This window comes from Lonchura striata, chromosome 35 (assembly GCF_046129695.1).
Source record: "Lonchura striata isolate bLonStr1 chromosome 35, bLonStr1.mat, whole genome shotgun sequence".
Lineage (NCBI taxonomy): Eukaryota > Metazoa > Chordata > Aves > Passeriformes > Estrildidae > Lonchura > Lonchura striata.
This window is the reverse complement of record NC_134637.1, coordinates 684,428-707,203: the sequence shown is the minus strand read 5'-3', so window position 1 is coordinate 707,203 and position 22,776 is coordinate 684,428. Positions and strand designations below refer to the sequence as shown.

The window sequence follows — 22,776 nt, the reverse complement described above, 5'->3', positions numbered from 1 at the left end:
TTTAATGTAATTTTTTTTATTTTTTTCAATGGAAATTTCGGGATTTTGGGGAAAATATTGGGAAATTTTGTGGAAATTTTTGGTAAATTTTGGGATTCACGCCAAGGGGGCGGAGCCTGAGTTAAGCCCCGCCCCCATTACCATCCACTCCCATATTTGTTCATATTTTGGTCATTTTTAATGCAATTTTTTTTATTTTTTCGACAGAGATTTCGGGATTTTTTTTTGGGAATGTGATGGAAATTTGGGGAAAATTTTGGGATTCAGCTCCAGGGGCGGAGCCTGAGTTAAGCCCCGCCCCCATCCCCGCCCACTCCCATATTTGGCCATATTTTGCTCGTTTTTAATGCCATTTTTTAATTTTTCCGACAGAAATTCCGGGATTTTTTTGGGAATGTGATGGAAATTTTTGGGAAATTTTGGGATTCAGCTCCAGGGGCGGAGCCTGAGTTAATCCCCGCCCACATCCCCGCCCACTCCCATATTTGGCCATATTTTGCTCGTTTTTAATGCAATTTTTTTTATTTTTTCGACAGAAATTCCGGGATTTTTTTGGGAATATGATGGAAATTTGGGAAAATTGTTGGGATTCAGGCCAAGGGGGCGGAGCCTGTGTTTAGCCACGCCCACATTCCTTCCCACTCCCATATTTGGCCATATTTTGCTCGTTTTTAATGCAATTTTTAAAATTTTTTTCAATGGAAATTTCGGGATTTTTGGGGAAATATTGGGAAATTTTGTGGAAATTTTTGGGAAATTTTGGGATTCAGCTCCAGGGGCGGAGCCTGAGTTAAGCCCCGCCCCCATCCCCGCCCACTCCCATATTTGTTCATATTTTGCTCGTTTTTAATGCAATTTTTTAATTTTTCCGACAGAAATTCCGGGATTTTTTTGGGAATGTGATGGAAATTTTTGGGAAATTTTGGGATTCAGGCCCAGGGGCGGATCCTGAGTTAAGCCCCGCCCCCATTACCATCCACTCCCATATTTGTTCATATTTTGGTCATTTTTAATGCAATTTTTTTTATTTTTTCGACAGAGATTTCGGGATTTTTTTTGGGAATGTGATGGAAATTTGGGAAAATTGTTGGGATTCAGGCCAAGGGGGCGGGGCCTGTGTTTAGCCACGCCCACATTCCTTCCCACTCCCATATTTGGCCATATTTTGCTCGTTTTTAATGCCATTTTTTTTATTTTTCCGACAGAAATTCTGGGATTTTTTTGGGAATGTGATGGAAATTTTTGGGAAATTTTGGGATTCAGCTCCAGGGGCGGATCCTGAGTTAAGCCCCGCCCCCATCCCCGCCCACTCCCATATTTGGCCATATTTTGCTCGTTTTTAATGCCATTTTTTTTATTTTTCCGACAGAAATTCCGGGATTTTTTTGGGAATATGATGGAAATCTGGGGAAATTTCCCGGATTCAGCCCCAGGGCCAGAGGCGGCGCCGCAGCTCCGCCGCCAGCAGCTGCCGCTGGCGCCGGGCCCCGCGCAGGGCGCCGCGGTTCTCGGCCGCTCGCCGCGCCAGGTACGGGATCGTCACCTCCGGCGCGCCCAGCGGCACCGACTGGTAAACCGGGAACCCCCCCGCGGCTGCGGGCGCGGCGGGGGCACGCGGGGTCACTCGGGGGGCACGCGGGGTCACTCGGGGTCACTCGGGGTCATTTGGGGTCAGTCAGGGGTCATTTAAGGGGATTTTGGGGGGTTTTATTGGGATTTTTTGGGAGATTTTGGAGGATTTGGGGTCACTCAGGGTCACTCGGGGTCATTTGGGGTCACTCGGGGTCACTTGGGGTCAGTCAGGGGTCACTCAGGGGTCACTCGGGGTCATTTGGGGTCAGTCCGGGGTCATTTAAGGGGATTTTGGGGGGTTTTATTGGGATTTTTTGGGGATTTTTGGGAGATTTGGGGGGGGTTGGGGTCACTCAGGGTCACTCAGGGTCACTCAGGGGTCATTTAAGGGGATTTTGGGGGGTTTTATTGGGATTTTTTGGGGATTTTTGGGAGATTTTGGGGGGTTTGGGGTCACTCAGGGTCACTCGGGGTCAGTCAGGGGTCATTTGGGGTCAGTCAGGGGTCACTCGGGGTCATTTAAGGGGATTTTGGGGGTTTTATTGGGATTTTTTGGGATTTTGGGGAGATTTTGGGGGATTTGGGGTAACTCAGGGTCACGTGGGGTCACTCGGGGTCAGTCAGGGGTCATTCGGGGACATTCGGGGTCATTTAAGGGGATTTGGGGGGATTTTGGGGATTTTTGGGGATCTTTGGGGATTTCGGGTCACTTAGGGGTCACTCATTGGTCACTCAGGGGTCACTCAGGGGTCACCCGGGGTCATTTGGGGTCATTTAAGGGGATTTGGGGGGATTTTTGGGGATTTTGGGGGATTTGGGGGGGATTTGGGGTCACTCAGGGTCACTCAGGGTCACTCAGGGGTCACTCGGGGTCATTTGGGGTCAGTCAGGGGTCATTCGGGGTCACCCGGGGGTCACTTAGGGGTCACACATGGGTCACTCGGGGTCATTTAAGGGGAATTTAAGGGGAATTTTTGGGGGATTTTGCTGGGATTTTGGGGGATTTGGGGTCACTCGGGGTCACTCAGGGGTCACTGAGGGGTCAGGGGTCACTCAGGGGTCACTTGGGGTCAGTTTGGGGTCATTTAAGGGGATTTTGGGGGAATTTGGGGGGATTTTGGGGGGATTTTGGGGGATTTTGGGGGGATTTGAGGGAATTTTGGGGATTTGGGGTCACTCAGGGTCACTCAGGGTCACTGAGGGGTCAGGGGTCACTCAGGGGTCAGGGGTCAGGGGTCAGGGGTCACTCACCCAGCGCCAGGCTCAGGTGCTCGCCCATCCCCCGCAGTTGCCCGAAGCAGACGGAGCCGGGCGGGACCCGCGACAGCCTGGGCGGATTTTGGGCTCAGATCGGGGAATTTTGGGCAAAATCCCCGAAAATGGGGCAAAAAATGACAGCAAAAAAAATGAAAAAAAAAAAAAAAATCCAAAAATGGAACAGAAATGACAACAAAGATTGACAGAAATTGGACAAAATGTAACAAAAAATTAACAAAAAATCGGCCCAAAATTGGACCGAAATTAACAAAAATTAACCCAAAATTGAAGAAAAATTACGCCAAAAAATTAACAAAAAAAATCAGCCCAAAATTGGACAGAAATGAGCAGAAATTAACAAAAAAAATTAAAATACATTATACAAAATTAACCCAAGATTAATCAGAAATGTGAACAAAAATTAACCCAAAATTGAACAAAAATTACGCCAAAAAATTAACGAAAAAAATTAGCCCAAAATGGACAGAAATTAACAAAAATTAACCCAAAACTGAACAGAAGTTACACCAAAAATTCCCAAAAAATCCCAAAAAATTCCCAAAAAATCCCAAAAAATCCCCCCAAAATCACAAAAAATTCACAAAAAATCACCAAAAAAATTCCCCAAGAAAATCCCAAAAATATTCCAAAAATTCCCAATAAATTCCCAATAAATTCCCAATCAATCCCCAATAAATCCCCAATGAATCCCCAATAAATCCCCAATAAATCCCCCATAAATCCCCCATAAATCCCCAATCAATCCCCAATGAATCCCCAATAAATCCCCAATCAATCCCCAATAAATCCCCAATCAATCCCCAATCAATCCCCAATCAATCCCCAATAAGTCCCCAATCAATCCCCAATCAATCCCCAATAAATTCCCCAATAAATCCCCAATAAATCCCCAATCAATCCCCAATCGATCCCCAATAATTTCCCCAATCGATCCCCAATAAATCCCCAATCAATCCCCAATCAATCCCCAATCGATCCCAAATAATTTCCCCAATCGATCCCCAATAAATCCCCAATCAATCCCCAATCAATCCCCAATCGATCCCAAATAATTTCCCCAATCGATCCCCAATAAATCCCCAATCAATCCCCAATCAATCCCCAATCCATCCCCAATAATTTCCCCAATCTATCCCCAATAAATCCCCAATCAATCCCCAATCGATCCCCAATCCATCCCCAATCGATCCCCAATAAATCCCCAATAAATCCCCAATCAATCCCCAATCGATCCCCAATCCATCCCCAATCGATCCCCAATAAATCCCCAATAAATCCCCAATCAATCCCCAATCGATCCCCAATAATTTCCCCAATCAATCCCCAATAAATCCCCAATAAATGCCCAATCAATCCTCAATCGATCCCCAATCAATCCCCAATCGATCCCCAATCCATCCCCAATCGATCCCCAATCGATCCCCAATCGATCCCCAATAATCGCCATTTCCTGACCCCCGCAGCGCGGCCAGGGCCGACTCCTCGTTGTGCGTGGCCACCATGAGCGAGAGGCGGGAGCCCGGCCGGGCCAGCTCGGCCAGCAGCAGCCGCAGGCAGCGCTCGTAGCTGGGAAGGGCCCAAATCGCTGAGAATTCACCCCAAAATCCGCCAGGATTCACCCCAAAATCGGTGAGAATTCACCCCAAAATCAGCCCAAAATTCAGCCCAAAATCCGCCAGGGTTCACCCCAAAATCAGCGAGAATTCACCCCAAAATCCGCCAGGATTCACCCCAAAATCCGCCAGGATTCACCCCAAAATCCGTCAGGATTCACCCCAAAATCCGTCAGGATTCACCCCAAAATCAGTGAGAATTCACCCCAAAATCAGTGAGAATTCACCCCAAAATCCGTCAGGATTCACCCCAAAATCCGCCAGGATTCACCCCAAAATCAGTGAGAATTCACCCCAAAATCAGTGAGAATTCACCCCAAAATCAGCCCAAAATCAGCCCAAAATTCACTCCAAAATCCGCCAGGATTCACCCCAAAATCAGCCCAAAATCAGCCCAAAATTCACTCCAAAATCCGCCAGGATTCACCCCAAAATCCGCCAGGATTCACCCCAAAACCCGCCCAAAATCAGCCCAAAATTCACCCCAAAATCAGTGAGAATTCACCCCAAAATCAGACCAAAATCAGCCCAAAATCAGTGAGAATTCACCCCAAAATCCGCCAGGATTCACCCCAAAATCAGTGAGAATTCACCCCAAAATCAGCCCAAAATTCACCCCAAAATCAGTGAGAATTCACCCCAAAATCAGTCCAAAATTCACTCCAAAATCCGTCAGGATTCACCCCAAAATCAGCCCAAAATTCACCCCAAAATCCGCCAGGATTCACCCCAAAATCAGCCCAAAATTCACCCCAAAATCAGCGAGAATTTACCCCAAAATCTGCGAGGATTCACCCCAAAATCCAGGAGAATTCTCCCCAAAAATCAGCGAGAATTCACCCCAAAATCCGCGAGGATTCACCCCAAAATCAGCCCAAAATCAGCCCAAAATCCGCCAGGATTCACCCCAAAATCAGCCCAAAATTCACCCCAAAATCCGCCAGAATTCACCCCAAAATCAGCCCAAAATCAGCCCAAAATCCTCCAGGATTCACCCCAAAATCCGCCAGAATTCGCCCCAAAATCAGTGAGAATTCACCCCAAAATCAGCGAGAATTCACCCAAAAATCACCCCAAAATCAGTGAGAATTCACCCCAAAAATCAGCCCAAAATTCACCCCAAAATCCGCGGGATCACCCCAAAATATCCCATAATTCTCCCAAAATTACACTAAAATTCCCCCAAAATTCCCTCCAATTCCTCCCTCATTTCCTCCAAAATCCCCCAAAAATCCCCAAATTTCCCCAAAATCCTCCAAATTCCCCCCAAAAATACCCCAAATCCCCCAAATTCCCCCAAATTCCCCAAATTTTCCCAAAATCCCCCAAATTTTTCCCAAATCCCCCAAATTCCCCCCAAATTTTCCCAAAATCCCCAAATTCCCTCAAATTTCCCCAAACTCCCCCAAATTCCCCCCAAATTTTCCCACATTTTCCCAAAATCCCCCAAATTTTCCCCAAATTCCCCCAAATTTCCCCAAATTTTCTCAAAATCCCCCAAATTCCCACCAAATTTCCCCAAAATCCCCCAAATACCCTCAAATTTCCCCAAATTTCCCCAAACATTCCCAAAAATTCCCCCAATTTTCCCCCAAAATTATTTCAAATTTCCCCCCAAATTATTCTGAATTTCTCCAAATTCCTCCAAAATTCCCCAAAATTTTCTCCCCACATTCCCCCCAAATTCCCTCCAATTTCCCCCAATTTCCCCCCAATTTTTCCCAATTCCCCCCAATTTTTTCCCAATTTCCCCCAATTTCCCCCAATTTTTTCCCAATTTCCCCCAATTTCCCCCAATTTCTCCTGGATTTCCCCCAATTTTTTCCCAATTTCCCCCAAATTTCCCCCCAAATTCCCCCCAGTTTTTTCACAATTTCCCCCAAATTCCCTCCAATTTCCCCCAATTTTTTCCCAATTTCCCCCCAATTTCCCCCAATTTTTTCCCAATTTCCCCCAATTTTTTCCCAATTTTTTCCCAATTTCCCCCAATTTTTCCCCAATTTTTCCCCAATTTTTTCCCAATTTCCCCCATTTTTTTCCCAATTTCCCCCAAATTTCCCCCCAAATTCCCGCCAGTTTTTTCACAATTTCCCCCCAATTTCCCCCAATTTTTTCCCAATTTCCCCCATTTTTTTCCCAATTTCCCCCATTTTTTTCCCAATTTCACCCAAATTCCCCCCAATTTTTTCCCAATTTCCCCCATTTTTTCCCAATTTCACCCAAATTCCCCCCAATTTTTTCCCAATTTCCCCCATTTTTTCCCAATTTCACCCAAATTCCCCCCAATTTTTTCCCAATTTCCCCCAATTTTTTCCCAATTTTTTCCCGATTTTTTCCCAATTTCCCCCAATTTTTTCCCAATTTTTCCCCAATTTTTTCCCAATTTTTTCCCAATTTCCCCCAATTTTTTCCCAATTCCCCCCAATTTCCCCCAAATTCCCTCCAATTTCCCCCAAATTCCCCCCCAAATTTTCCCCAATTTCCCCCCAATTCCCCCCAATTTTTTCCCAATTCCCCCCAATTTTTTCTCAATTTCACCCAAATTTCCCCCAATTTCCCCCAATTTTTTCCCAATTTCCCCCCAATTTCCCCCAATTTTTTCCCAATTTTTTTTTCCCAATTTCCCCCAATTTTTTCCCAATTTTTTCCCAATTCCCCCCATTTTTTTCCCAATTTCCCCCCAATTTTTCCCAAAATCCCCCAATTTTTTCCCAATTATTTTTTCCCAATTTCCCCCAATTTTTTCCCAATTTCCCCCAATTTTCCCCCAATTTCCCCCAATTTTTTCCCAATTTCCCCCAATTTTTTCCCAATTATTTTTTCCCAATTCCCCCAATTTTTCCCACCCCCAGTTTTTCCCAATTCCCCCCAATTTCCCCCAAACCGCCTCACCTGGCCGAGGTCTCCTCGGCGCTGTCCCAGGTGGGGGCGGGGCCGCCGCGCGCGCGCCGCTGCTCGAGCTCCAGGTAAGCGCCGCGCACCAACTTCACCCCGCAGCGCAGCCCCGCGCCGCGCACCTGCGCCAGGTGAGCGCGCAGCAGCGGCTCCGTGGCCTGGGGACAGGTGTGCCCAGGTGTGCCCAGGTGAGCCCAGGTGTGCCCAGGTGTGCCCAAAATGGGCTCAAAATGTACCCCAGGTGTGCCCAGGTGTGCCCCAAAATGGGCTCAAAATGGGCCCAGGTGTGCCCAGGTGTGCCCAGGTGTGCCCAGGTGTGCCCCAAATGGGCCCAAAATGGGCCCAAAATGTGCCCAAAAATGGGCCCAGGTGTGCCCAGGTGAGCGCGCAGGAGAGGCTCCATGGCCTGGGGACAGGTAACCCCAGGTGTGCCCAGGTGTGCCCAAAATGTGCCCAAAATGTGCCCCAGGTGTGCCCAAAATGTGCCCCAGGTGTGCCCAGGTGTGCCCAAAATGGGCCCCAGGTGTGCCCAGGTGTGCCCCGGTGTGCCCAAAATGGGCCCAAAATGTGCCCCAGGTGTGCCCAGGTGTGCCCAGGTGTGCCCAGGTGTGCCCAAAATGTGCCCAGGTGAGCCCCAGGTGTGCCCCAGGTGTGCCCAGGTGAGCGCGCAGCAGCGCCTCCGTGGCCTGGGGGGACAGGTGTGCCCAGGTGTGCCCAGGTGTGCCCAAAATGTGCCCAAAATGTGCCCAGGTGAGCCCCAGGTGTGCCCCAGGTGTGCCCAGGTGAGTGCGCAGGAGAGGCTCCGTGGCCTGGGGGGACAGGTAACCCCCAGGTGTGCCCCAGGTGTGCCCAAAATGTGCCCAAAATGTGCCCAGGTGTGCCCCAGGTGTGCCCCAGGTGTGCCCAGGTGAGCGTGCAGCAGCGCCTCGGTGTCCTGGGGGGACAGGTTACCCCAGGTGTGCCCCAGGTGTGCCCCAGGTGTGCCCAAAATGGGCCCAAAATGTGCCCCAGGTGTGCCCAGGTGTGCCCAGGTGAACGCGCAGGAGCGGCTCCATGGCCTGGGAGGACAGGTAACCCCAGGTGTGCCCCAGGTGTGCCCAAAATGGGCCCAAAATGTGCCCCAGGTGTGCCCCAGGTACCCCAGAATGTCTCCCAGGTGTGCCCAGGTGTGCCCAGGTACCCCAAAATGTGGCTCAGGGACCCCAAAATGTTCCCAGGTGTGCCAGGTGAGTGCCCAGGTGTGCCCAGGTGTGCCCAGGTAACCCCAAACCCCCAAAATCCCCATTTTTCACCCCATTCCCACCGGGTTTTTTTCGCCCCGCCCCTCCCAGCCGTGCCCAGGTGTGCCCAGGTGTGCCCAGGTGTGCCCAGCCGTGCCAGCCGTGCCCGGCTCACCCTCAGGTAGGCCTGCCAGGTGTGCCAGACCCAGGGCCGGGGCCCGGCCCGGTTGTGGCGCCACATCAGGCCGCAGGTGAGGCAGGTGAGGGCGGGGTTCAGGTGTGCCAGCTCCGCGTCCACCAGCACCTGCACGCCCTGCGCCACGGCCGCCTGCGGGCACAGGTGTGCCAGGTGGGCACAGGTGTGCCAGGTGGGCACAGGTAACCCCAAAACCCCAAAAAAATCCCCATTTTCCACCCCATTTCCACCACTTTCCTTCAGCTTTCCTCTCCCAGGTGTGCCCCAGGTGTGCCCAGGTGTATCCCAGGTGTGCCCAATTGAGTGCCCAGGTGTGCCCCAGGTGTGCCCAGGTCTTCCTCAGGTGCCTCCAGGTGTGCCCAGGTGTGTCTCAGGTGTGCCCAGGTGCCCCAGGTGTGCCCAGGTAACCCCAGACCCACCCAAAACCTCCCAAAATCCCCATTTTTCACCCCATTTCCACCGGTTTTTTTTTGTCCCGCCCTCCCAGGTGTGCCCAGGTGTATTGTGGGTGTGCCCAGGTACAACCCAGGTGTGCCCACGTGTGCCCAGGTGCCCCCAAAACCTCCAAAATCCCCATTTTTCACCCCATTTCCCCCGGGTTTTTTTTGTTCTCCCCCTCCCAGCCGCGCCCAGGTGTGCCCAGGTGTGCCCAGGTGTGCCCAGGTGTATCTCAGGTATGCCCAGGTGCCCCCAAACCCCCAAAATCCCCATTTTTCACCCCATTTCCACCGGGTTTTTTTGCCCCGCCCTCCCGGGTGTGCCCAGCTGTGCCCAGGTGTGCCCAGGTGTGCCCAGGTGTGCCCAGGTGTGCCCTCACCTGTGCCACGCGCTGCAGCCGCCCCAGGCCCCGCCCCAGGGCCTCGTTCTCCTCGGGGCTCAGCCAGGGCAGCGCCGGCGCCTGCGGGGGCGTGGCCACGGAACAAGGGGCGTGGCCACGGGAAGGGGCGTGGCCTCGTGAAATGGTTGTGGTCATTGGGGGAAAGGGGCGTGGACATGGGAAAGGGGCGTGACCATTGGGAAAGGGGCGTGGTCACAGGAAAGGGGCGTGGTCACAGGAAGGGGCGTTGTCATGGGGAAAGGGGCGTGGCCAATGGGGAAGGGGCGTGGTCATTGGGAAAAGGGGCGTGGTCGTTTGGGGAAAGGGGCGTGGTCATGGGGAAAGGGACGTGGCCATAGGAAAAGGGGCGTGGTCATTGGTAAAAGGGGCGTGGCCATTGGGAAAAGGGGCGTGGTCATTGGGGAAAGGGGCGTGGTCACGGGAAGGGGGCGTGGCCATGGAACAAGGGGCGTGGTCACGGGAAGGGGCGTGGCCAATGGGAAAGGGGCGTGGTCATTGGAAAAAGGGGCGTGTTCATTGTGGAAAGGGGCGTGGCCATGGAAGAAGAGGCGTGGTCACGGGAAGGGGCGTGGCCATTGTGGAAAGGGGCGTGGCCATTGAACAAGAGGCGTGGTCACGGGAAGGGGCGTGGCCAATGGGAAAGGGGCGTGGCCATTGGAAAAAGGGGCGCGGCCATTGTGGAAAGGGGCGTGGCCATGGAACAAGGGGCGTGGTCACAGGAAGGGGCGTGGCCTCGTGAAATGGGTGTGGTCATTGGGGGAAACGGGCGTGGACATGGGAAAGGGGGCGTGGCCACGGAATGGGCGTGGCCATTGCGGGAAAGGAGTGGCCATTAGGTGAAGGGGCGTGGCCATTGGGGAAGGGGCGTGGTCATTAAAGGAAGGGGCGTGTTCATTAGGGGAAGGGGCGTGGTCATTAGGGGAAGGGGCGTGTCCATTAGGGGAAGGGGCGTTATCATTAGGGAAGGGTGCGTGGCCTCGGGAAGGGGCGTGGCCATTGGGAAATGGGGCGTGGCCATGGGAAAGGGGCGTGTCCATTAGGGGAAGGGGCGTGGTCATGGAGAAAGGGGCGTGGCCATTGGGGAAGGGGCGTGGCCATTGGGGAAAGGGGCGTGGCCATTGGGGAAGGGGCGTGGTCATGGGGAAATGGGCGTGGCCAGTGGGAAAATGGGCGTGGCTTCCTTCAAATTTGCATGGCAGTGGGAAAGGGCAGGGCGACCACGAAAGGGGCGTGGCCTCGGCGAAAGGGGCGTGGTCTGTGTCAAAGGGGCGTGGCCAAAGGGGCGGGGTTACCTGTCCATCCAACATGGCCGCCACCTCTTCTGGGCTAAGCCCCGCCCCTTCCGGCTCGGCCAATCGGAGCGAGATTTTCTCCTGGGGGGCGTGGCCAGAGAGGGGCTGAGCTGCCCCAGAGATCCCAAAAATGCCCCAGAGATCCCAAAAATGCCCCACGGATCCCAAATCTGCCCCACGGATCCCAAATCTGCCCCACGGATCCCAAATCTGCCCCACAGATCCCAAATCTGCCCCAGAGATCCCAAATCTGCCCCACAGATCCCAAATCTGCCCCACGGATCCCAAATCTGCCCCACAGATCCCAAATCTGCCCCAGGGATCCCAAATCTGCCCCACGGATCCCAAATCTGCCCCAGGGATCCCAAATCTGCCCCACGGATCCCAAATCTGCCCCACAGATCCCAAATCTGCCCCATAGATCCCAAATCTGCCCCACGGATCCCAAATCTGCCCCATGGATCCCAAATCTGCCCCACGGATCCCACCCCACAGATCCCAAATCTGCCCCATAGATCCCAAATCTGCCCCACGGATCCCAAATCAGCCCCACGGATCCCAAATCTGCCCCAGAGATCCCAAATCTGCCCCATAGATCCCAAAAATGCCCCAGAGATCCCAAATCTGCCCCATAGATCCCAAATCCGCCCCATATATCCCAAATCTGCCCCATAGATCCAAATCTGCCCCATAGATCCAAATCTGCCCCAGAGATCCCAAATCTGCCCCACAGATCCCAATCCTGCCCCACGGATCCCAAATCTGCCCCATAGATCCCAAATCTGCCCCACGGATCCCAAATCTGCCCCACGGATCCCAAATCTGCCCCATAGATCCCAAATCTGCCCCAGAGATCCCAAATCTGCCCCATAGATCCCAAATCTGCCCCATAGATCCAAATCTGCCCCAGAGATCCCAAATCTGCCCCACGGATCCCAAATCTGCCCCATAGATCCAAATCTGCCCCACGGATCCCAAATCTGCCCCATAGATCCAAATCTGCCCCACGGATCCCAAATCTGCCCCAGAGATCCCAAATCTGACACAGATCCCAAATCTGCCCCACAGATCCCACCCCACAGATCCCAAATCTGCCCCACGGATCCCAAATCCGCCCCAGAGATCCCAAATCCGCCCCACGGATCCCAAATTTGCCCCACGGATCCCAAATCTGCCCCACGGATCCCAAATCTGCCCCAGGGATCCCAAATCTGCCCCAGAGATCCCAAATCTGCCCCATAGATCCCAAATTTACCCCATAGATCCCAAATCTGCCCCACAGATCCCAATCCCGCCCCACAGATCCCAAATCTGCCCCACAGATCCCTGTGCCCCACAATCCCGCCCCACGGATCCCAATCCCGCCCCACAGATCCCAATCCCGCCCCACCGATCCCAATCCCGCCCCACAGATCCCAATCCCGCCCCACCGATCCCAATCCCGCCCCACAGATCCCGCCCCACAGATCCCAATCCCGCCCCACAGATCCCGCCCCACCGATCCCAATCCCGCCCCACAGATCCCGCCCCACAGATCCCAATCCCGCCCCACAGATCCCGCCCCACAGATCCCAATCCCGCCCCACAGATCCCGCCCCACAGATCCCAATCCCGCCCCACAGATCCCGCCCCACAGATCCCAATCCCGCCCCACGGATCCCAATCCCGCCCCACGGATCCCAATCCCGCCCCACAGATCCCAAATCCCCCCCCGCTCACGCAGAGCCGCGGGCTCAGCAGCGCCGTCAGCTTCAGCTGCATCGCCGGCTCGGGGCCCGCGGCCGCCGCCAGCGCCACGCAGCGCAGCGCGGCCTCGCAGTTCCCGTCCCGCCACGGCTCCCTGCCCACGCGGGACACCAAAAACCCATCAGTGACCCACGGGGGATCCCCAAACTGCCCCACAGATCCCGCCACGCAGCGCAGCGCGGCCTCGCAGTTCCCGTCCCGCCACGGCTCCCTGGACACCAGAGACCCACGCGTGACATCCGTGACCCACGGGTGACATCAGTGACCCACGGGGGACCCCCAAACTGCCCCACAGATCCCGTCCCGCCACGCAGCGCAGCGCGGCCTCGCAGTTCCCGTCCCGCCACGGCTCCCTGCCCACGCGGGACATCAGTGACCCACGGGGGACATCAGTGACCCACGGGGGACATCAGTGACCCACGGGGGACATCCGTGACCCACGGGCGACCCACGGGGGACCCACGGGGCACCCCACACCATCACTGACCCCCAAACTGCCCCACAGTTCCCGTCCCGCCACGGCTCCCTGCCCACACGGGACATCAGTGACCCACGGGTGACATCCGTGACCCACGGGGGACCCCCAAACTGCCCCACAGATCCCGTCCCGTCCCGCCACGCAGCGCAGCGCGGCCTCGCAGTTCCCGTCCCGCCACGGCTCCCTGGACACCAGAGACCCACGCGGGACACCAAAAACCCATCAGTGACCCACGGGTGACCCACGGGGGACCCACGGGGGACCCACGGGGGACCCCACACCATCACTGACCCCCAAACTGCCCCACAGATCCCGTCCCGCCACGGCTCCCTGCCCACGCGGGACACCAAAAACCCATCAGTGACCCACGGGGGACCCACGGGGGACCCCCAAACTGCCCCACAGATCCCGTCCCGCCACGGCTCCCTGGACACCAGAGACCCACGCGTGACATCCGTGACCCACGGGTGACATCCGTGACCCACGGGGGACCCACGCCATCACTGACCCCCAAACTGCCCCACAGATCCCGTCCCGCCCACGTGACACCAGTGACCCCACGAGTGACCCACGGGTGACACCAAAACCCATCAGTGACCCACGCGTGACATCCGTGACCCACGGGGGACATCCGTGACCCACGGGTGACCCCCAAACTGCCCCACAGATCCCGTCCCGCCACGGCTCCCTGCCCACGCGGGACACCAAAACCCATCAGTGACCCACGGGTGACCCGTAAGTGACCCCAAACTGACCCCACCAGTGACCCCCAAACCCCATTAGTGACCCACAAGTGACCCCAAAACCCCACCAGTGACCCACGAGTGACCCCTATATCCCATAAGTGACCCACAAATGACCCATAAGTGACCCAAAAACCCCAAAAGTGACCCCAGAACTGACCCCAGAACTGACCCCTACACCCCACCAGTGACCCACAAATGACCCATAAGTGACCCTAAAGCCCCACAAGTGACCCCAAACCCCATTAGTGACCCACCAGTGACCCCTACATCCCATCAGTGACCCACAAATGACCCATAAGTGACTCCAAAACTGACCCCAGAAATGCCCCACCAGTGACCCCAAAACCCCATTAGTGACCCACAAGTGACCCCAAACCGACCCCATCAGTGACCCCAAACCCCACCAGTGACCCACGAGTGACCATAAGTGACCCAAAAACCCCAAAAGTGACCCCAAACCCCACAAGTGACCCCTAAGTGACCCCAGGACATCCCAAGTGACCCCAAACCGACCCCAGCAGTGACCCCACACCCCAAACCCGACCCCAAACCCGACCCCAAACCCGACCCCAAACCCGACCCCCCCGGTGCCCGCTGACCCCCGGTGCCCCCCGGTGCCCCCCGGTGCCCGGTTCCTGTTTCCGGGTTCCCATTTCCCATTTCCCATTTCCAGTTTCCAGTTTCCCGTTTCCCATTTCCCATTTCCCGTTTCCCATTTCCCGTTTCCCATTTCCCGTTCCCGTTTCCCGTTTCCAGTTTCCCGTTTCCCATTTCCCGTTTCCCATTTCCCATTTCCAGTTTCCCGTTTCCCATTTCCCATTTCCCGTTTCCCATTTCCCGTTTCCCGTTTCCCGTTCCCGTTTCCCGTTTCCAGTTTCCCGTTTCCCATTTCCCGTTTCCCGTTTCCCATTTCCCATTTCCCATTTCCCATTTCCAGTTTCCAGTTTCCCGTTTCCCATTTCCCATTTCCCGTTCCCATTTCCCATTTCCCGTTTCCCATTTCCCATTTCCCGTTCCCATTTCCCATTTCCCGTTTCCCATTTCCCATTTCCCATTTCCCGTTTCCCTTTTCCCTTTTCCCTTTTCCCGTTTCCCGTTCCCATTTCCCATTTCCAGTTTCCCATTTCCCATTTCCCGTTTCCCGTTTCCCATTTCCCATTTCCCGTTTCCAGTTTCCCGTTTCCCATTTCCCATTTCCCATTTCCCGTTTCCCGTTTCCCGTTTCCCATTTCCCATTTCCCATTTCCCGTTCCCATTTCCCGTTCCTGTTTCCAGTTTCCCGTTTCCCATTTCCCGTTTCCCATTTCCCATTTCCAGTTTCCAGTTTCCAGTTTCCCATTTCCCATTTCCCATTTCCAGTTTCCAGTTTCCAGTTTCCCATTTCCCATTTCCCATTTCCCGTTCCCATTTCCCATTTCCCGTTTCCCATTTCCCATTTCCCGTTCCCATTTCCCATTTCCCGTTTCCCGTTTCCCATTTCCCATTTCCCGTTCCCATTTCCCGTTCCTGTTTCCAGTTTCCCATTTCCCATTTCCCGTTTCCCGTTTCCCATTTCCCATTTCCCGTTTCCAGTTTCCCGTTTCCCATTTCCCATTTCCCATTTCCCGTTCCCATTTCTCATTTCCCATTTCCCATTTACTGTTTCCCATTTCCCATTTCCCGTTCCCGTTCCCGTTCCCATTTCCCATTTCCCATTTCCCGGTAGTTTCCGGTGGTTTCCCGGTAGTTTCCCGGTAATTTCCCGGTCCCGGTACCGCTGTCCGCGGGGCCCTTGGCCCTCCATGGGCACGGCGAGCATCGGGCGCACCCCGCGGGCGCGGAGCCGCCGCCCCGTTCCTGTTCCCATTTCCCATTTCCCATTTCCCATTCCCGGTATTTTCCCGGTAGTTTCCCGGTGGTTTCCCGGTACCGCTGTCCGCGGGGCCCTTCGCCCTCCATGGGCACGGCGAGCATCGGGCGCACCCCGCGGGCGCGGAGCCGCCGCCCCGTTCCCATTTCCCATTTCCCATTTCCCATTTCCCATTTCCCGGTAGTTTCCCGGTAATTTCCCGGTAATTTCCGGTCCCGGTACCGCTGTCCGCGGGGCCCTTCGCCCTCCATGGGCACGGCGAGCATCGGGCGCACCCCGTGGGCGCGGAGCCGCCGGCCCGTTCCCATTTCCCATTTCCCATTTCCCATTTCCCATTTCCCATTTCCCATTTCCCGTTTCCCATTTCCCATTTCCCATTTCCCGGTAGTTTCCCGGTAATTTCCCGGTAATTTCCGGTCCCGGTACCGCTGTCCGCAGGGCCCTTCGCCCTCCATGGGCACGGCGAGCAGTGGGCGCACCCCGCGGGCGCGGAGCCGCCCTGTTCCCATTTCCCATTTCCCATTTCCCATTTCCCATTTCCCATTTCCCGGTAGTTTCCCGGTAGTTTCCCGGTAATTTCCGGTTCCGGTACCGCTGTCCGCGGGGCCCTTCGCCCTCCATGGGCACGGCGAGCAGTGGGCGCACCCCGCGGGCGCGGAGCCGCCGGCCCGTTCCCATTCCCATTCCCATTTCCCATTTCCCATTTCCCATTTCCCATTTCCCATTTCCCATTTCCCATTTCCCGGTAGTTTCCCGGTAATTTCCCGGTAATTTCCGGTCCCGGTACCGCTGTCCGCGGGGCCCTTCGCCCTCCATGGGCACGGCGAGCAGTGGGCGCACCCCGCGGGCGCGGAGCCGCCGGCCCGTTCCCATTCCCATTTCCCGTTCCCATTTCCCATTTCCCATTTCCCATTTCCCGGTAGTTTCCCGGTATTTTCCCGGTAATTTCCGGTTCGGTACCGCTGTCCGCGGGGCCCTTCGCCCTCCATGGGCACGGCGAGCAGCGGGCGCACCCCGCGGGCGCGGAGCCGCCGGCCCGTTCCCATTTCCCATTTCCCATTTCCCATTTCCCATTTCCCATTTCCCATTTCCCATTCCCGGTAGTTTCCCGGTAATTTCCCGGTAATTTCCGGTCCCGGTACCGCTGTCCGCGGGGCCCTTCGCCCTCCATGGGCACGGCGAGCAGCGGGCGCACCCCGCGGGCGCGGAGCCGCCCTGTTCCCATTTCCCATTTCCCATTCCCCATTTCCCATTTCCCATTTCCCGGTAATTTCCGGTTCCGGTACCGCTGTCCGCGGGGCCCTTCGCCCTCCATGGGCACGGCGAGCAGCGGGCGCACCCCGCGGGCGCGGAGCCGCCGGCCCAGCGCCGCCACGGCCGCGGGGTTCGGGGCGGCGGCGAAATGCGCCCAGAGCGACACCGAGAGCAGCGAGCGCCACACGCAGCGGCCCAGCACGCGGCGGGAGCGGCGCAGCAGCTGCGGGAGGGGAAAAATGGGGAAATTGGGGGGAAATTGGGGAAAAACGGGGAAAAAACGGGGGGAAATGGGGAAAAATGGGGGGAAAATGAGGGGAAATTGGGAAAAATGGGGGGAAATGGGGGGGAAATTGGGGGGAATTGGGGGAAATTGGGGAAATGGGGGGAAATTGGGGGAAATGGGGAGAAATTGGGGGGAAATTGGGGAAATTGGGGAAAAAACGGGGGGAAATGGGGGGAAATGGGGAAATTGGGGGGAAATTGGGGAAAAAACGGGGGGAAATGGGGGAAATGGGGGGAATGGGGATAAATGGGGAGAAATGGGGGGAAAATGGGGATAAATGGGGGGAATGGGGGGAAATGGGGGAAATTGGGGAAATGGGGGGAAATTGGGGGAAATGGGGAGAAATTGGGGGGAAATTGGGGAAATTGGGGAAAAAACGGGGGGAAATGGGGGGAAATGGGGGGAAATTGGGGGGAAATTGGGGAAAAAACGGGGGAAATGGGGGAAATGGGGGGAATGGGGATAAATGGGGAGAAATGGGGGGAAAATGGGGATAAATGGGGGGAATGGGGGGAAATGGGGGAAATTGGGGGAAATTGGGGAAAATGGGGGGAAATGGGGAAAAATGGGGGGAAATGGGGGAATTGGGGGGAAAAATTGGGGGAAATGGGGGGAAATGGGGGGAAATGGGGAAAAAACGGGGGAAAATGGGGAAAAAACGGGGGGAAATGGGGGGAAATTGGGGAAAATGGGGGGAAATGGGGGGAATGGGGAAAAAATGGGGGGAAATGGGGGAAATTGGGGGGAAATGGGGGGAAATGGGGGAAATGGGGGGAATGGGGAAAAAATGGGGGGAAAATGGGGATAAATGGGGGGAATTGGGGGAAATGGGGGGAAATGGGGGAAATGGGGGGAATGGGGAAAAAACGGGGGAAAATGGGGAAAAAATGGGGGGAAATGGGGGAAATTGGGGAAAAATGGGGGGAATGGGGGGAATGGGGAAAAAATGGGGGAAATGGGGGAAATTGGGGGGAAATTGGGGGGAATGGGGGGAAATGGGGGGAAATGGGGAAAAATGGGGGGAAATGGGGGAAATTGGGGGGGAAATGGGGGGAAATGGGGGGAAATGGGGGGAAATGGAGAATGTGGGGGGGAATGGGTCAGGGCTCTCGCTATGGGGCGCGCCCCCCACTTGTGGGTCTGTCCATGGGTCTGTCCATGGGTCTGTCTATGGGTCAGGGCTCTCTCTATGGGTCAGGCCCCATCGCTGGGGCACGCCCCCCACGTGTGGGTCTGTCCATGGGTCTCTCTATGGGTCTGTCCATGGGTCAGGCTCTCTCTATGGGTCTGTCTATGGGTCTGTCCATGGGTCTGTCTATGGGTCAGGCTCTCTCTATGGGTCAGGCTCTGTCTATGGGTCAGGCTCTCTCTATGGGTCAGGCTCTGTCTATGGGTCAGGCTCTGTCTATGGGTCAGGCTCTGTCTATGGGTCTCTCTATGGGTCAGGCTCTCTCTATGGGTCAGGCTCTGTCTATGGGTCAGGCTCTCTCTATGGGTCAGGCTCTCTCTATGGGTCTCTCTATGGGTCAGGCTCTGTCTATGGGTCAGGCTCTGTCTATGGGTCAGGCTCTCTCTATGGGTCTGTCTATGGGTCTCTCTATGGGTCAGGCTCTGTCTATGGGTCAGGCTCTCTCTATGGGTCTGTCTATGGGTCTCTCTATGGGTCAGGCTCTGTCTATGGGTCAGGCTCTGTCTATGGGTCAGGCTCTGTCTATGGGTCAGGCTCTGTCTATGGGTCAGGCTCTCTCTATGGCTCTCTCTATGGGTCAGGCTCTGTCTATGGGTCAGGCTCTCTCTATGGGTCAGGCTCTCTCTATGGGTCAGGCTCTCTCTATGGGTCTGTCTATGGGTCTCTCTATAGGTCAGGCTCTGTCCATGGGTCAGGCTCTGTCTATGGGTCTCTCTATGGGTCAGGCTCTCTCTATGGGTCAGGCTCTCTCTATGGGTCAGGCTCTCTCTATGGGTCAGGCCCCATCCATGGGTCAGGCCCCATCGCTGTGGGTCTCACCGCCTCGGGGTCCCGCTGCAGCCGGGGGTGGGCGCAGAGGCCGAGCACCAGCAGCGCCCGCAGCAGCTCCCCCCAGCCCAGCGCCGCCAGCGCCCGGCCCTGCCGCAGCTGCGCCCGCACGCGCCCCACGCGCGCCTCCAGGGACTCCCCCTGCCCCATGGATCCATCCTGACCCATAGATCCACCCATGGATCCGTCCTGACCCATAGATCCACCCATAGATCCCTCCTGACCCATAGATCCCCCCATGGAGCCCTCCTGACCCACGGATTGCCCCATGGATCCATCCTGACCCATAGATCCACCCATAGATCCATCCTGACCCACAGATTGCCCCACGGAGCCCTCCTGACCCACAGATCCACCCATAGATCCGTCCTGACCCACAGATTGCCCCATGGAGCCCTCCTGACCCACAGATTGCCCCATAGATCCGTCCTGACCCATAGATCCACCCATGGATCCGTCCTGACCCACAGATTGCCCCAGAGATCCATCCTGACCCACAGATTGCCCCATAGATCCATCCTGACCCATAGATCCCCCCATAGATCCATCCTGACCCATAGATCCACCCAGAGATCCGTCCTGACCCACAGATTGCCCCATGGATCCATCCTGACCCACAGATTGCCCCATGGATCCCTCCTGACCCATAGATCCCCCCATGGATCCATCCTGACCCACAGATTGCCCCACGGAGCCCTCCTGACCCACAGATCCACCCAGAGATCCATCCTGACCCACAGATTGCCCCACGGAGCCCTCCTGACCCACAGATCCACCCAGAGATCCATCCTGACCCACAGATTGCCCCATGGATCTCTCCTGACCCACAGATTGCCCCAGAGATCCCTCCTGACCCACAGATTGCCCCATAGATCCCTCCTGACCCACGGATTGCCCCATGGAGCCCTCCTGCCCCATAGATCCCCCCATGGAGCCCTCCTGACCCATAGATCCACCCATAGATCCCTCCTGACCCACAGATTGCCCCATGGATCCCTCCTGACCCACAGATCCACCCAGAGATCCATCCTGCCCCATAGATCCACCCATAGATCCCTCCTGACCCACAGATTGCCCCATGGATCCCTCCTGACCCACAGATCCACCCATAGATCCCTCCTGACCCATAGATCCCCCTATAGATCCCTCCTGACCCACGGATCCACCCATAGATCCATCCTGACCCACAGATCTCCCTTAGATCCCTCCTGCCCCATAGATCCCCCCAGAGACCTTCCCTGCCCCATAGATCTCCCCTGCCCCATAGATCCCCCCATAAATCCCCCCATAGATCCCCCCATAAATCCCCCCAGGGATGCTCCCTGCCCCATAGATCCCCCCAAGGATCTCCCCTGCCCCATAGATCTCCACAGGGACCCCCCCTGCCCTATAGATCTCCTCTGCCCCATAGATCCCCCCATAAATCCCCCCAGGGATGGTCCCTGCCCCATAGATCCCCCCATAAATGCCCCCATGGATCTCCTCTGCCCCACGGATCTCTGCCCCATAGATCCCCCCATAAATCCCCCCATAGATCTGCTCTGCCCCACAGATCTCTGCCCCACAGATCCCCCCAAGGATCTCCCCTGCCCCACAGATCCCTGCCCCATAGATCCCCCCATAAATCCCCCTATAGATCCCTGCCCCACAGATCTCTGCCCCACGGATCTCTGCCCCACGGATCTCCACAGGGACCCCCCCTGCCCCACAGATCCCCCCATAAATCCCCCTATAGATCTCTGCCCCATAGATCCCTGCCCCATAGATCTCTGCCCCACGGATCTCCACCGGGACCCCCCCTGCCCCATGGCGGCACCAGGAAGGCCCCGGGGGAGGTGGGGGAGGGGAGTTTTATCCCCCTCCCCCCCCGCGTCACTCATTAACCGGGTTAATTAGTGAGGCATTAATGAGGGGCCCGGCCGCCCCTCCCCCCGCCTGGTCACTCATTAACGAGGGGTTTTTAATGAGTAATTAACGGCTGAAGGGTTTGTGGGGAATCGTTGTGGGGCAGGGGGCAGCCCCTCGTTGCTCATTAACCGGGGCTGATTGATTAATTAATTAATAATTTAAAATAATTAACTCATGTTTTCATCTTTCTATTGATTTCATCAAAATGGGGAGGTTGGGGGAGGTTATGGGGCAGGTTATTGCTGCTCATTAATAAATCGCAAATTAATAAGTAATCATTTAATTACTTAATAATTGTATCAATTAGTGAATTAATTTCATTAAAATTAGGAGTTTGGGAGAGTTTATGGGGCAATTATTCTCCCTTGTTGCTCATTAATCAATCAAAAATTAGTAAGTAATCATGTAATTAATTCACAATTGTATCAATCAGTGAATTAATTTCATTAAAATGGGGAGTTTGGGGGAGGTTTTGGGGCAGGTTATTGCTGCTCATTAATAAATCGCAAATTAATAAGTAATCATTTAATTACTTAATAATTGTATCAATTAGTGAATTAATTTCATTAAAATTAGGAGTTTGGGAGAGTTTATGGGGCAATTATTCTCCCTTGTTGCTCATTAATCAATCAAAAATTAGTAAGTAATCATGTAATTAATTCACAATTGTATCAATCAGTGAATTAATTTCATTAAAATGGGGAGTTTGGGGGAGGTTTTGGGGCAGGTTATTGCTGCTCATTAATAAATCGCAAATTACTAAGTAATCATTTAATTAATAATTGTATCAATCCATTAATTAGTTTTATTAAAATAGGCCAGAACAATGGGGCAGTCACATGGCAAGGGACACCATTAATTAATGAGGGATAATTAATTAAGGGGTTTAAGCCATTATTTTATTAAAATTGTGAGGGGAGGAAATGGAGGGAAACTGAGGGAGGAAAAAAGGCGGGAAAACGTGAGGGAGGAAAAAGGCGGGAAAACGTGAGGGGGGAAAAAAGGCGGGAAAATGTGAGGGGAAAAAGGCGGGAAAACGTGAGGGGGGAAAAAAGGCGGGAAAATGTGAGGGGGGAAAAAGGCGGGAAAATGTGAGGGGAAAAAAGGCGGGAAAATGTGAGGGAAGGAAAAAAGGCGGGAAAATGGGAGGGAAAAAGGCAGGAAAACGTGAGGGGAAAAAAGGCGGGAAAATGGGAGGAAAAAAGGCAAGAAAATGTGAGGGGGGGAAAAAGGCGGGAAAATGTGAGAGGAAAAAGGCGGGAAAACGTGAGGGGGGAAAAAGGCGGGAAAACGTGAGGGGGGTAAAAGGCGGGAAAATGTGAGGGGGAAAAGGCGGGAAAACGTGAGGGGGGAAAAAAGGCGGGAAAACATGAGGGGAAAAAAGGCGGGAAAACGTGAGGGGAAAAAAGGCGGGAAAATGTCAGGGGGGGAAAAAAGGCGGGAAAACGTGAGGGGAAAAAAGGCGGGAAAACGTGAGGGGAAAAAGGCGGGAAATGGGAGTTAAAAAGACGGGAAAACGTGAGGGGAGGAAAAAAGGTGGGAAAACTTGAGGGGGGGAAAAAAGGCGGGAAAATGGGAGGGGATGAAA

The 22,776-nt window shown here is 54.8% G+C and overlaps 1 protein-coding gene across 1 annotated transcript; it reads right to left on the bottom strand.

The window, feature by feature from the left end:
* Window positions 1-1,317: 1,317 nt before the first annotated feature.
* On the bottom strand, window positions 1,318-19,460 carry LOC116184746 (hydroxyproline dehydrogenase-like). Its single transcript, XM_077789545.1, has 11 exons — window positions 19,272-19,460; window positions 17,063-17,200; window positions 15,784-15,968; window positions 12,624-12,744; window positions 10,905-10,985; window positions 9,592-9,672; window positions 8,754-8,906; window positions 7,356-7,516; window positions 4,306-4,416; window positions 2,824-2,900; window positions 1,318-1,593 (listed from the first exon to the last, which is right to left on the bottom strand). Exons 1-11 carry the CDS (start codon window positions 19,458-19,460, stop codon window positions 1,424-1,426), a joined length of 1,467 nt encoding a protein of 488 aa, XP_077645671.1. The 3' UTR covers window positions 1,318-1,423.
* Window positions 19,461-22,776: the final 3,316 nt, after the last annotated feature.